The sequence below is a fragment of the Chrysoperla carnea genome, chromosome 1 (genome assembly GCF_905475395.1).
Source record: "Chrysoperla carnea chromosome 1, inChrCarn1.1, whole genome shotgun sequence".
NCBI lineage: Eukaryota > Metazoa > Arthropoda > Insecta > Neuroptera > Chrysopidae > Chrysoperla > Chrysoperla carnea.
The window spans coordinates 95,340,276-95,355,149 of NC_058337.1; the positions used below are offsets into that span (position 1 = coordinate 95,340,276).

At 29.3% G+C, this 14,874-nt stretch overlaps 2 protein-coding genes across 2 annotated transcripts in view; both read right to left on the reverse strand.

Moving 5' to 3' along the window:
* Window positions 1-4,285: 4,285 nt before the first annotated feature.
* Window positions 4,286-10,061, reverse strand: LOC123301708 (sentrin-specific protease 1-like). The gene is made up of 4 exons (XM_044884577.1): window positions 9,871-10,061; window positions 9,713-9,792; window positions 6,926-7,943; window positions 4,286-5,560 (listed from the first exon to the last, which is right to left on the reverse strand). Exons 1-4 carry the CDS (start codon window positions 9,939-9,941, stop codon window positions 4,696-4,698), a joined length of 2,034 nt encoding a protein of 677 aa, XP_044740512.1. The 5' UTR covers window positions 9,942-10,061; the 3' UTR covers window positions 4,286-4,695.
* Window positions 10,062-14,159: 4,098 nt separating this feature from the next.
* LOC123290623 (mitoguardin) overlaps window positions 14,160-14,874 on the reverse strand; it is a 187,924-nt gene continuing 187,209 nt past the window's right edge. Inside the window, exon 6 of the mRNA XM_044870878.1 lies at window positions 14,160-14,717. Within this exon, the coding sequence (XP_044726813.1) occupies window positions 14,160-14,717 (558 nt within the window). The remainder of the gene's footprint in view (window positions 14,718-14,874) is intronic.

Sequence of the window (14,874 nt, forward strand, 5' to 3'; positions counted from 1 at the left end):
TGTAAACTCACAATATTGCATTCGTTTGCTTACTGAAAGAAATATACAACGAAATTTGTCCACTTGTAGTGGCTATCTAATACTAGCCTTTTCTCGCTTGCTTCGCTGAATGATTTTAAGTTTTCAGATGTAAAAAAAAATCGGAGTGAATTCTTTCTTCAAGATATATCATTGATATCGCTGGGAGATTTCCTTGATTTTTGTTTTGAAGAATTTGATATTACAACATTTCTCCTGACTATCTATGTTCCTTTTTTGAGTTTTTTTCTCCCATGGGATGTTTTTATATATTATTTGAAGAGTAATCCGTAAAATTTTATGTAGAAGACCGTTAATGTACTGATCGTTAATCTTCGACTGATTGTGAGACAAATTGCCGTCGACCAATAAGACAGCTTTCAAGGCAGTTATAGGCCACACCACAGATACCCATTATTCTATCCAGTTTGTGTAGTTTATGTCACTCAGTATCTGAAGAATCTTAAGATACGAAAATGGCGGACTGATTTAAACAACACATATTAATCCAACCCAAACGATAGAGTAATAATACAAACCTATTCTACACAAATTTTGCTTATAAGAATTTCCTTTTTCTCTTATGTGAATTTGATTCGAATAATTAAAATAAAAAGCAAATCAAATGTGAATAAAAATCAAACAAACAAAATTTCTTTAACGTTTTTATTCAAACAAAATATGTTCTTTATTTCGATTTAAAAAATCATTAAGTAATAAATATAATTGTTATTTTACTTTTCGTTTCTAAATGTTTTAATTTATAATACAAAAAAAATAATAATAATTAAATCAAGAATAAATATGAGTGGAAGGGAAACATACACCACACCAATTATTATTTTATTTTGCTAATCATTATTATTATAATTAGTTAACTAATGACGGGTGTTTTTTTAAAGCTATAAACTTTAAATCTAAATTAAAATCATCAAAATAATGTCAATTGCCATGAGATTGGTTTCTTTAGAAAGCTTATTTTATGCTAAATGTGTTTAAATATAATTTTGGGCTTAAAGTACCGTAACTGACTCGCATGAAGCATTATTTAGAAGTATTAATTTAACAAGCAGCTAGCGATGTATACCGGTAATGTCACACTAAATGTTGGATTCCTTCACATATCCCACCAAACAATGTGTGTAATTTTTCACTTTTCTTGGATTTCAAGTGTATTTAGGCTAAAATAACAAGACATGTTATGCATAAATAATCCTTCAGCTTCCAAATTAACTCTCACTAAGCATAGTGTATCATAATTTATCGTTTTCACATCTTGCACAATTTACGTTTCATTCGAGGCAATTACAGTGTTCTTAGTCCCAAAATTATAATTTATAAAAATGGTACAAAATTAACTTCCCATTGAACAGTGTTTAATTTTGGTTTAAAATTTATTCCTACAAAAACACACTCTTTACTTATGATACAGCTGATACTAAAAAAATAATATCGTTATAATATAAACAGAGTGTAAAAGTAGTATTATCAAAGAGATTCCTATTATATCTCAATATCATAAAATTGTATGTTTTTTTGTGCTTCAGTATATATTAACGAGTAATTAACCGTTCAGTTAACAATAACAGACTTGCCAAAGCCTATCTCAAAGAAATTGGACTTTTCAACATTGTTGCTTGTCGACGCCAAATTGACAATGTATAGGTTTCAGTGCCAGGTGACAGAAAATGGAGCTAAATTTAAATGACTATGCTAGGCAAGAATTTAATCGTTATCGACCCAAGCCTTTTTTCAGCTGTTTGATGATTAACCTAATATCGTTCAGTTCAAACGCTTTAGTAAAAAGGGTAGACTGTTAATTGAACGGCTAATTAAGCTAATTGGCTGAGACATATACACTATTTGCACTCATTGATGCGAAAAGAACTATGTTTTGAGTGCGAGTATATGGTTCCATACCCGAAACAACCAAAAAATAGGCGATGATATTCAAATTCGTTCAGTTTGGAAAACGCTCTAAAGAAAAAGGTAATTTAACGGAGAATGTTCTTAGATATGTTTTAAGTGCGAGTTTAGGGTTCCGTACACGGGGGTTTTTTAAATTTTGTAAATATCACTTGTTCTGTTTTAAGTGAAGGTAAAAATAAAAAAGAGTTTTATTCAAAACTTTTTTATTTTGCACAGAATTTTTTAAATGCCATTAGAAATGTATATTTGACTGATCTAAACATCCTAAACTATACATCAATTTTATCGAAAGAACGGAAATATTATACAGGATGAAAAAAATACCGATAATCAAAAATAACTTACAATTACATTTTAGAAAAAAAAAAGTTGAAAGGTTAATACAAAAGTTGAAAGATTCAAAGTGTTGTACTATGTGACACCTTGAAGTTGTATTTTGTATTCAATTTGAGAATTTAAAATGGAAATACCGACTTTTCACATCGGAAATGAATCGAGCATAAAATTTTACATCGAAACATGTGTATACATATCCCGTAGTAACTAAGTGTAAAATATTTCTCGATTCATTACCTATGCCAAAAAACAGCTACTTGAATCCTTCAGCATTTATAATCAGTTTTCTTATCTAAAAAAGTAATAACATTTCATACATATGTACATCAAACCCCAAAATCAATCTTAAGAGGTAGTGCTCACCTATTAACACTTAGGCAGCAGTATGAAAGTCTTTTTTTACCTAAAAGATAAGGTTTTTTCACAAAATTGTAAATCAAACATTAACTGAACTTATTTCAAACAGTTATAGTTGATATGATTTTGAGCATTTTGTTTTTTATTCGGCTTTCTAGCATATAAACTGTAGTGGAGAGGCAAACAACTTCGGCCTATATTTCAAAGTCAATTTTATAATGTGTTGCCCATCGATTAAAAATAGCATATCTTGACCAGTTTTGCTAAAAGGTCGTGCAAAAAAACAGAATATGCAGAATTATTTTATTTACAAATTTTGTTTGAAACTTTTTTCAATTAATGCAGCATTTTATGTGAGTTTTAGACAATAAAAAAACGTAACGTACCAACCCCTCTGCATAGACTGATTATTTGGCGTTACATAAAAAAATTGATTTTGGGGTCTGATGAACATATACAGTAGAATCTCGATAAGTTAAAGTCCAAGGGAAACACAAAATATTTTAAGTTATAGAGGTTTTAAGTTATCAAGAGTCTATGTTAGGTAAAGGTTAATATAGAGGTATGTACATGTTTCTATGTACCCTAGTTAATATAGAGGTATGTACATGTTTCTATGTAGTTACTGAGGGCCTATACAGAGATTATTTATTTAAGTTATAGAGGTTGCGTATTTTAAGCTATAGAGGTTTTGGGCTCTGATGGGAAGGGAACATAGTATTTTTTGAAGTAACAGAGGTTTTTATGTTACCGAGGTTTAAGTTATCGAGATGCTACTGTATACGAAATGCCATTCATGACTTCAGGATGAAAGGTTACAAGAAAAAATGTTTCCAGACTAGTGGCCAAGACTACGCTAAGCTAGTGGGTACGTACGGTACGCTAAGATACGGTAGTATCTTTTATGTGTAGATTTCGGATGATAAATAGTTTTGGCGAAAAAATTTTATTGAAAAACATGTCGTGACGAAAAATAAAGATTATACAAAAATAAAAAAACAGTAAGACTGGGACGTCAAGTAGTAAGATTTAAAAAAAAATTCCAATTTTAAAACAAGAAGTTTATCTGACAGATATGATCACAAATAAAATCATTTATCATTAAGTATAAAAACAAACGCTTTGTTGCCGGTTATTGTAGTTCCAAAAGTGGGAAGCCAATATATTAAAAAAAAAAAAATCATTATTACCTCAATCAAAACTATGGGAAGTCAATGCATTAAAAAAAAAATAATCATCATTATTAGCTCAATCGTAATAGTTGCTTTCATTGTAAACTGTAATTTTCCCGCCTTGAAAAGAATCACCGGCTTTCGATTAACGATATGAGCGAATAATTAAACATTATACAGAACCTGCTGAAATAACGTAACTCAGCTAGCTACTGACATAAATCAATTAGCAAAAAGGATATAAAATTTTGTGAATGTATCGCGAAAAACTTTGCCCACTATTTCACGAATCATTTGCTTAAAGCTTTTGCTATTATTTATTAATGAAAATAAAAATTTTGGATTTTCTAGTTATCATACCAAATCAAATGGGTCGTCATCCATTATTTAACTATATTTACTGCTGCTATTGATCTAGTATTCGTAATAATTTATTTGAAGTTTTTATAATGAAGTACAATTAAAAATAACGATAATTTAAATAATTATATTTATAAATTATAATGGTAGTACACTTGACACCTCTGACTGTCAGGTTTGGCAAAGCTTATTACCGTTGAAAGCAATGAATCAATTTATTTTAAAATATACTCTGTCCAATACAACTAAAATCACTCACACTTTATTTTCCTGTTTGGACAGTGTCATTTTCCATGTAGTAAAATATCTTTCCTAACTTCAATTACACTCTGTATATGTATGTACACATTTTGCGAAAATCAATATTATAAAAATAAATCCATTGAAGGTAGAAAACTGACTTTTAAAATCACTTATTTTATAGCTGTGAAATAATTTCCGACACTAGTACACAAAATAACAGTTTTGTTTTTCTTTTCGAAAAGAAACAATAGTCGTCACCACAATTCAATCCATAATGAGACTAATTCATTAATAATTTTCCAGAAATAATTTCATAAACCATTTTTCGTCGTAAATATGGCATATTTTCTTGGGAAAAATTAAACTTAGCATCTCTTGCATAAAATTCAGCGAAAGTACAGGAAAACATTCCACAATCGCTTCCATTCATTTGCTGTGGTATGTTGTTTTTAGCTTCTGGCATTTTCCACCCAGTCGTATCAAATTTTTCCTTTTTTTTGTCCCAGCGTTCCTCTACTAAATAAGTTAAGAACGCCTCAACTGCTCGATGATTATGTCCACCCATTGAATCTAGGTATCTAATTGTTTTATCACGAAAATCTATTATGGTCATACACCAATGAACATCTAAATGCACAGGAATTAACATAATATCGTGGGCGAATACATCGACTTTTTTGGTCCATCTTCTTAAAGATTGATGACCTCCTTGCATTAATTTTGGGTAAAAGAATGTGTTTGTAGCGTATACTTTTAATTTGCCTTCTTGCTTTCCTCTTTCCATAATCAAGTTCATGTAGAAGTTAATAACTTCATCATTAAGCCAATTTAATCCGGATAAAGATTGAAGATCACGACGAGTAATATTCATATTGAATTTTTGAGCTAGTACTTGAGAGCCAGGCCCTGGACCTAAGGCGCGATTTATTTGCTCTTCTTGTTCAGAGGTTAATACGGGGAAAGACACTTCAGAAGTATCTTCTATAATTTCGATTGGATCACTTATAATCAAACTACGACGAATACGCTCTTCTAAATTTGCACCAAAAATCTTCTTGTTATGTTCCGAAGTAATATCTTTTAAACGTTTTTGTTGTTCTATCCTACTTTGTTTCTCTTTTATAGCTAAATTATGTTTTTCTTTCCTATAAAAAATATATAATAATTTTGATTATGTTATAAAATGCAAGCAAAAATTTATTGAAAAATATGGAATACCTTATTAAAATTATCCAAATTTTAATAGCACTTACGATAAAATACACAAATGGAATAAAAACAACACATATTATAATTAACATGATTATCTGTTTTAACATTCATTAAAATTGATAAAATAAAATAAAATTGAAGTTAAAAAAATTCAAATAAACGTCATTTTTTTATAAATAAAAATGAAAAATAAATTACTACCATGGAAATGAATCTCAATAATAAAAGTAAATTCTTAATTTAATTTTAAATCTTGTCAAAAACCGAAACACCATGAACTTTTGTGCAATATCAACAATTAAAGGTCGCAACTACCACAGTTTGATTCATGAACTATACACATAAACTCGACAGCGATAAGTATATGGAAGTACCCGCCAGTTTGCGTAATTGGAATTATTTTTCCAAGTGCATTTCTTTTATTAAAGATTATGATATTATTTAATGGCTAATTTTCATGCGTGTAACTAAAACAGATTTTAAAATGTAAATCTTGGGGCGTATCTTTCTGCCTTAATCTCGTATTGACTTTTATTATTTTTATTACTATTATTTGAATGACAACGCTTTATGAAAGAGTATATAGCCGCATGTAAAAACCCGGTCTTAAAGGCATAAAATTTAAAACGCAATGAAATTATACAAATAATATAAATAGCCATGATATTGAGTTCATCGGAAAAATAATTTTATGGTATTTGTGTTTAAATATGATTTTGGCCCTAAAGGGTACTGTGACTGGTTCTCATGAAGCATAATTTGGAGGTCAACTTTCCGACCCCTTTTAACGAGCAGTTAGGAATGTATAGAGCAGAGAAAAGTCGGTATGTGTGTAACAAATTCCATTAAAATCGTAGCTGTTCTTGAGAAAAAACTTTCATTCACCAGTTGAAAAATTTGACAACTTCAATTGGATGATTCTGTGACAATAATATTATCATTGGTTTCCTCAAATATTCAAATATATAAAATTCAAAAATTTAGTTCCATTTTACAAATTTAAATTTAATTTTTTATGATTGCATTATCATTTTTTTGCAAAAAATTATAATGGAATCTATTGTCATAAGGCCCGAAAAAGTTTTTCATTGCACTAAATTTGACTGGCTCATTGCTTGTTACTAACTAAATTATAATAATATGGAACTATATATGTGTACGTTCCGCATTACAAAATTTAGCTTATTTTCGCAAACTAATAACTTGTAATAAGATATACCTACAGATCTAAACCATTCACATTCATATTGTATTCTCTTCCATATTTTTCAATATTTTTTATGAATTATAATACTTACAACTCTCTTATCCATTTCTCGGTACAAAACGGTGAAGTTTCTACTGCAGATTTCAATGAGTTAGATTTGGAAAATGAATAATTTGAAGAAGGGGATGCAGGTTCTGCTGCGACACATTCAATTTCTGAATCAGACGAATCTTTAACAGTTAACGGAGATGATTCCTTTGGCGTACTTTCTAATGATGTTTGGGCATCTCCATTATTCTTTATGCTTTTAGACACCTCAAAATTATTTGTTTCAATTGTGGGTTTTGAAAATAATGACGAATTATGTGATATATCTGCCTTGAATTTGCTAAAAGATGTACTTAATCGTCTTGATTCTAAATCGTTTTCCGTTGAATCGAATCGTTTTGATTCCAAATTACCAGTGGTTAAATCGATTAATGGCGTGTCCCTTTTGGTAAGCACTGAATCGACTAATTTTCTAGATCGATTACGACTGTCAATATTCGATAACGGTATATCCCACAAGGTAGAATTACGTGTGGAAGAAGTTTTAGTAATATTACCAAAACATGATGATGACATTTTTCGCAATAATTCTTGATACTTCAGTTTGTCATCTAAACGATACGATTCATTTCTAGATCGTAAAGTGTTTTTAGCTATTTTATATCTATTAAAATTAGGTCGTAATAAGGAATCTGATTTTATAACTATAGGACTTTTATTACAATCCTTCGATTTAAAGAATTTGAATCCAAGTCTTTTAGCTTTGGCTTCATTTGATTCTATACAGGTTACGTATAAGACATCATCATCATCATCTTCAATGGATGCCGCATCTTTTTGATTTCTATCGTGATCAAGAAAACGGTTTTCATTCCGTGACTTATTATAAAAGGACTGTGGTGATATATGATCATCGTCAATTCGAATAACATCTTCTTCATCGTCAGAAATTTCAATACAATTTTCTTTTGTATCCCAACGAGCTGGTGGGCGAGGTTTCTCGGTTCGCCTAAACCGCGTTTTATCACGAGAAGCAGACATTTGTATAGGAATAATGCGTTCTGAAAAAAAAAATTATCAAAATAATTGACTGATTTCAGAAATAGCAAATAGAGGCTGGAAGAGTTCCGAAAGCGATCCTTCTCTTATACAGTCGGACTGGTCTCACAATTCGTATAGCCATATAAATAAGTTAAAATCCTGCTGAATTAAAATCGCGAGAAATTGGATAAAATGACTTTTAATTTTCTTTCCACAGAAAATCGAATCTGTCATAATTTTTACTCGACATCTCCGGCAAAAATCGAAAAACGTGAAAGAAGTGTATTTTTATATTTTCTTGAAAATGGTGGTAAATATAAAAAAATTTCAGGCAAGAGTTTAGAGAGCAGTAGCAGGTTTAATTTTATTAACAAGTTAAATATATATTTTTCGTATTTCCAATAGGAAATATAGGCACTGTCAAAATTTTACTAAAATAGAATAATTATGGAATCTGGGTACCATTACTAAATACCAAAAATATGTATGACTTTTAAAAAAGATTAATTTCAGTTTCTTTATTTTCGAGAAAATTATTTATCGCAATTTTTAAAAAAATTGGAAAATAAACTTTTTACCATGATTATTCATAAAAGTAGGATAATCTGGCCACTAAATGATTCTATCTTAACAAGATTTTAACGGTTCTGCAAATTACTTCCCACTACTAATAGAAAAAAAATTACAGACAATTGATTCTTTTTATCCAAATTTTGAGAATGTTGTGATCTTGTTCCTTTTAAAATTACGAAAAATATGTAGAAATTTAACTTTTATTCAATAAAATTGAATTTGTTACAACCCTTATCTCAAACTTTTTTCATTTATCTACATTTTCAAGAAAAGTAGAAAATTCAACTTTTTCACGATTTTATGCACTTGTCGTACATCCTCGACACAGTAAAAAATTAAATTTTTTTGTTAAATTCGGAAAATTTAGATAATAATTTTTAACTAGTAAAAGTTTCAAGTATAATTGCCGAAGTTATTATTTTAGTTCCATATAGCAAATACTATTATATTTAGTATTTAACTACATCCAAAGTACCCTGAAATGTTTCCCTCATACCTTTTTTTCGATCTCTTTTCTTAAATACTGAATGAAAAACACCAAACATAAACAAAAATTTATAAACAAATGCCATCTTAAATCTATATATTTATCACTATCCGAAGAGAAAAACATTTAAAACTGTATCGTTAAGTTTAAAATCATATTTTCTTTTTAATATTTATTGGCATTTTATACTGATAAGACAATCTTGGCACGGTTACAGATAAGATATTGATAATTAGCATTGAATATCAAACGCAGACTCAGGGGCATACAACTCTCCCAAAGTGGATACTTTAGTTTTCCAACCAAATCTTACATTGAGATGAAAGAAGGTTTCGTATAAAAACCAGAATTGTAAGTAATTATAAGTTAGTGAACCCAAAATTTTAATTCTTAATACGATATTGTAAACCTTATTGAACAATTCTTTTTAACTAATTAAATTTTCCAACTTTACAGGGTGTGTGACGTCGTATTTTTATTAATTAGAATAAAGTCTCATAAAGATCAAGTTGACATATGAAATAAATGAGATGGTTTCTATCGAATGAAATGTCAAATTTTGATTTGAAATAGAATTTGATATGAAATGCTAAGAATGATATAAACAAATATTAAAATATAAATAAAAACATTTTTTTAATTAATAACTATAACATTTCTAAAACAAAACCTATTTACTAAACCGGCTAATCAATTATTATTTGCCACAAAGGTGTTTTAAAAATTTACCATGAAATTGACTTGGACTTCTCAATTCTTCAGTTCTTCGAAATTTATGCAAATAAGTTGAATCATATTCGAAATCAGCTCTAAACATAAAATAACAAATAAATTTTAGTAAAAATTTATATTTATAGGTTAAATTTTTATTAGCTTTAGAAGTTAACCTGCGTTTTCGTGGTTGTTCGTCTACACCAGCCCAGCTAAATAAATTTCTTATATAATTCAATATATCCATAATTTAAACTATAAATTCAGACTTTGTGATGATCTTTTAAGAAATACATTCTATCACGTTAATGAATATCACCCAAATACATTTCATAAACATATATTTTCAGAAAATGGGCGGCATTTAATGTTGATTTTTATTACATACACAAACTAACTTTCAGCATGCAAGCAACCGACTGAGAAATGAAAAAGTAGATCAGTGTTTTTTGTTTTCACCAAAGAAGCAAGCCATTAGTACATTAAACTGTTCACAGATGGCAATACATTAAATTCTCTTTATTACCAATTGGTTTATCTCTAACTATTATAAATGCGAAAGTAAGCATGTTTGTTTGTTACGCTTTCACGCTTAAAGTAGCGAATGGTTTTTAATGAAACTGTACAGCAATATAGCTCATATATCAGAATAACACATGAACTATAATTTATAAAAATATATTTAAAAAAATAAAAAAATTTTAAATTAAAATTAGTCAATATAAAATATTTCAAGGCCATCTTCTCTGATATACTCAATGAATAATTACTACTATACATTTAAAAAAATAATACTTTACCTGTGTAAAACAATCCCCACCATTATATCGAGTGTTATAGAAAAGGGATAAGCGGGAGCAATCTTTACCAATCTTTACTTTTAAACCCAGCGAAACGGGTGGGTATAACTCTAGTTTTTGTTAGAATTAAAAGCTTAAAAAACTTTACAAACTCCTTACGAATTCTTAAAATATTGAACTTAGGTAATATTTATAATAACTATTCTTATATAAACGATAAGTTCGGGGCCATATTTCTCGTGCTTGCGTTTCCTGCAAATTGAATGTGAAAATTATAGTTGTATCTTTGTTACTCTTGCATAACCTGATGGAAGAATTTTGAAGTCAAAACTGTTTTACTTTTTTTATAAAGAAAAAAACTTGGGACGAAACTTAATATACTATGTATATTTCATATATACATGGTATAAAAAGCGTTCAGCTTTTTTCAAAAAACTCATTGTACATAAGAAATAAAGAATTATTTGACCTTACTTGTATTAAATTTTTAATTTTTAGTTGAAAGTTAGTTAGTTTAGTTGAAACAATCAAAAAAGTATTCACACATATAAATATTTATTTTTACGCACAAATTCGTATAAATGTGACTATATGCACACAAACATTTCTTTTTACTTACATTACCGAGTAAGATTCAATGTACTAAATTTGGAAAATGAATAATTTGACGAAGGAAATGCAGGTTTTGCTGGAACACATTCAATTTCTGAATCAGATCGACAAATCTTTAACAGCTCACGAAGATGATTCTTTTGTTGTAAAGGTCTTTTCTAATGATTTTTGTACCTACATCTCCTTTATTCACAGCTTAAAATTATTTGATTAAATATTATTTGAATTGCTTTAATTCTGCTTTATTTTAAAATTAATACATTACAATTACAATATTTCACTAAAATTACAACACATGATTAAAAGTAGATATTCATTTATCGAATTGAACGGCATGGGATAAGTTTATACTTAAGAGATTTGCGTTCAATCATATCTAATGGAATATATAGAGTGTGCCCTGAAATCTATTCAGCTTGCTACCAGCATGAAAACGCTGTTCGTTGATTGGTAAATAAGACGCGTTGTCATTAAAACTTAAATTGGTCAGCATGCTGAATTGAATTTTATAAGTTAAAACACACGAATAATGTATTTTGACTACATAATATATCACTCAAGAACATGTATATTAAGGACGTAAAACTAGAGTGGGGAGGGTAGCAGGAAAAAAGGTACCTATCAGGGCGAATCGGTCGTTGCCTACTTTGTACTGCGCATCAGCCTGTCATTTGTTTCAATCAATTGAACAATTTTAGTTGTTTTCAATCACTTAGACAGCCTGACGCAGTACAAAGTACGCAACGATCGATGACTAGAACACGCCCACATAAGCTTGTAGCTCGGTAAGGGAGTTTGTAGCTCGGTAAGGGAGCTTGTAGCTCGGCATAGGAGGTTTCATATCCTTAATATATTTTCTTGACATTAGTGTTATTTATTATTTTACATCGTATAGGTTATGTTATAAGTATTATAAGTAATGCGCTTAAATATCATGATACGAAAAAATACAAAATTACTATCAAATTAGAAGGAATACAAAAGTTTCAGGAACTTTAATGTAGGGGGAGTTGGGGCACAGTGGAACCCAGGATACCATGGAGCAACCGTAATATTTATACCTAATTAATGAAAAATTATTAAGTCTGGTTAACTTAATAATTCTATGTAATTTGTTCTTAAATTTTCTTTAAATAAGGTACAAATATTACGGTTGTCCTATTGTGCCCTGTATTCCACTATACCTCACCTCTCTATACTTACAACTAACTTGGATTTTTTCTTTAAATCGTAATAATAAATAGGTAATCTGTATCTTTCAAACTGTTCTTTCCCAACGGAATCACTTATTTCGAGAAAATACCGTGCAAAGAACTAATACCTTTTGGTTTTGAACTAAGAACTTACGGCTTTAATTTGGTTTATATTAAGCTGTAGCCATTTAATTTAGCTGATTCCGTTAGGGGATGCAGTTTATCTTCCGTTGAAGTTTTTTTAAATAAATTTGTTACCAACTTAATTTAATTTTAAATTGTTCTTCATGAGAATACAAACAGAAAATGAACAAGAATGATCGTGTTCAGCAGACAACGCGTGCTTTTTAAAAACAGAGGAGCTTTCTTAGTAAATTTAACACTACCATACGTTATCTTTATCTTTCTTATCACAGAAAAATATATATAGCGGGTGCTAAATTTACAAAGAAACCAGAACGACTTTTATTTGCTGAATACGCTCAATATTATCAATTTGAACATATACTACATAAATCGGTATTATTTCAAATTATGGAATGTTTTTAAAGCATATTTTCTAAAATTACAATTACCATCTATATTCGTGTAAAATTATTTACAAAGTGTGGTACATATAGCTTGCTCAAAAAGTTTATTTGGTTCGTAAAACGAAGACTCAAAAAAATAAAATAAAATAAAATAAAATGAAGAATTTTAGCTGTCTATTCACGAAACTTTTCCAAACGTCATAAATTTATATTCATAATAATTCATTAATGTATTTTGTCTACGCTCGTAAGTTACTACTTTTCTCACTCAATTTGTGTGCAAAAAATAGTTCATTATCACACTCATTTTCAATTAATCAAATTAGTTTAAAAAGGAGTTACATCATTTTCCACCAATAAAATTAGCCCAATTACTGTCAAACTCCAAACTAATAACTTTAATGTTCTATTTTTCGCAATAACTCATGACTTTGTAATTATAATTATCGTTTATTTTCACATTTTAGAGGCGTAGATAAAATTTTGTACGATATACGTGTGATAACGTGCATTATTCACGTACTTCTGCAATTACCGACCCCGTACTACGCACTCGTTGTACAAATGGCCTCGATAAAACGCATCAGAGAACTTAAAATCCCAAGACCAGTTTTAATTGAGCGATAAAAATACTATGACATAAAATCATAGAATTAATAACATAGAACCTTAATGCGAAACAGAGAGACTCGTTATAGAGAGGGACCTAAAAAAAGTACGCATATAGCTGCCTTCGTCTGTCTTATTTTACCTTTATGAAATACACAGACATGCATTGGAGACAGATAGACATGCAAAGAGGGAAGATGGCCTCTTTTCGGTCTATTTTTTAACGGTCAATAATTCACTCATTGCGTTTCCAATGCTTTTAAGCCTGTTATATATAACCTCTTTGCATAAAATGTAATAGAAATTTGGTGCGACCGTTGTAAAACTAAATTGAATTGTTATTTCCTTCAACATATTTTGATATTTTTTAAAAACTCTGCATTTATAGAATTGATCAAAAAATCTGTCATGTTTCTTTAGAGTAAATCTGGCATATTTTTATTTTCACCTTTTTTAACTCCCCACTATCGAAACTATCGTTAATTCAGTCTATTTCAATTTTTAATTTCGATGCCAAAAAAGAATCCGGTCTCATATCAAAATAAATTTACTCTACATTTATACCAAAAGGTAAATAATTTGACACATTTTATAGTAATAAAGGACATCAAATTACAGAGTAGTATTTATAAATGAACTAGAAGTAAAAGCATTTGTTTAAAAACTTAGTATATAATTCTACGAATTATTTAAGACATAGTTACAAATAATCATGATTATTTTACATATTTAATTGTGGTGGTGCTAAACGAGCACTAATCGCTTCAACTTTAAACTTAAATAAAGCTAATATATCACTTGATAAAGTTTCTACACTACTGAAATTACATTTTTCAAAGCTGAACATATCAATAATAAATCCATTTATCTCTTCTTTAAAAGACATACACATTGCACGTAAATCTTCATCCGGTCCCAAGAATCCCCATGCTAATAATGGTGATATATGCTCAGAAATTGCATAAAAGTGTGCCAAAAATCCTTTTGGATCTTTTAACCGACGTCGTTTTGCCTTCAATACAGACCATACAGCTGTTGTTAATGCAGTCTCTTTAAAACCATTTGATAACCACCGATTATGTATTACTGCCATCACGGATGATGGTGGATGATCAAGATCATCAAATGCATCCAAAAGTATTAAGTCTAAGACAACATCAAAAAATGTAATCGCTTTCACATTACGTGACGCCAATTCTTCTTCAACAGATGACCATATTGATGCGTCGGATAAAAATTCAAACATATTTTCATATGCTATTAAAAAATCCTTTGGATCCTAAAACAAATTTTTTATCGTTAGTGTTTAATCGGTAGATCTACATTTGAATAATTGTTTGCTTGATCCAAAACACTGAGCTTAGATATTATTTACTATGGTGATCAAATTGCATTTGCATAGGCCTTTTCATCGATTTGCTTTTGTTTCGGACAGT

Bases quoted from the DNA above. Each gene is read 5' to 3' on its own strand.
- LOC123301708 (XM_044884577.1), bottom strand. From the start codon at position 9,941: ATGGATATATTGAATTATATAAGAAATTTATTTAGCTGGGCTGGTGTA. The intron at 7,944-9,712 runs GTAAATTTTTAA...TTTTTTTTTCAG, and splicing joins AAGTCCAAGTCAATTTCATG to AACGCATTATTCCTATACAA. The intron at 5,561-6,925 runs GTAAGTATTATA...TATTTTTTATAG, and splicing joins GAGAAATGGATAAGAGAGTT to GAAAGAAAAACATAATTTAG.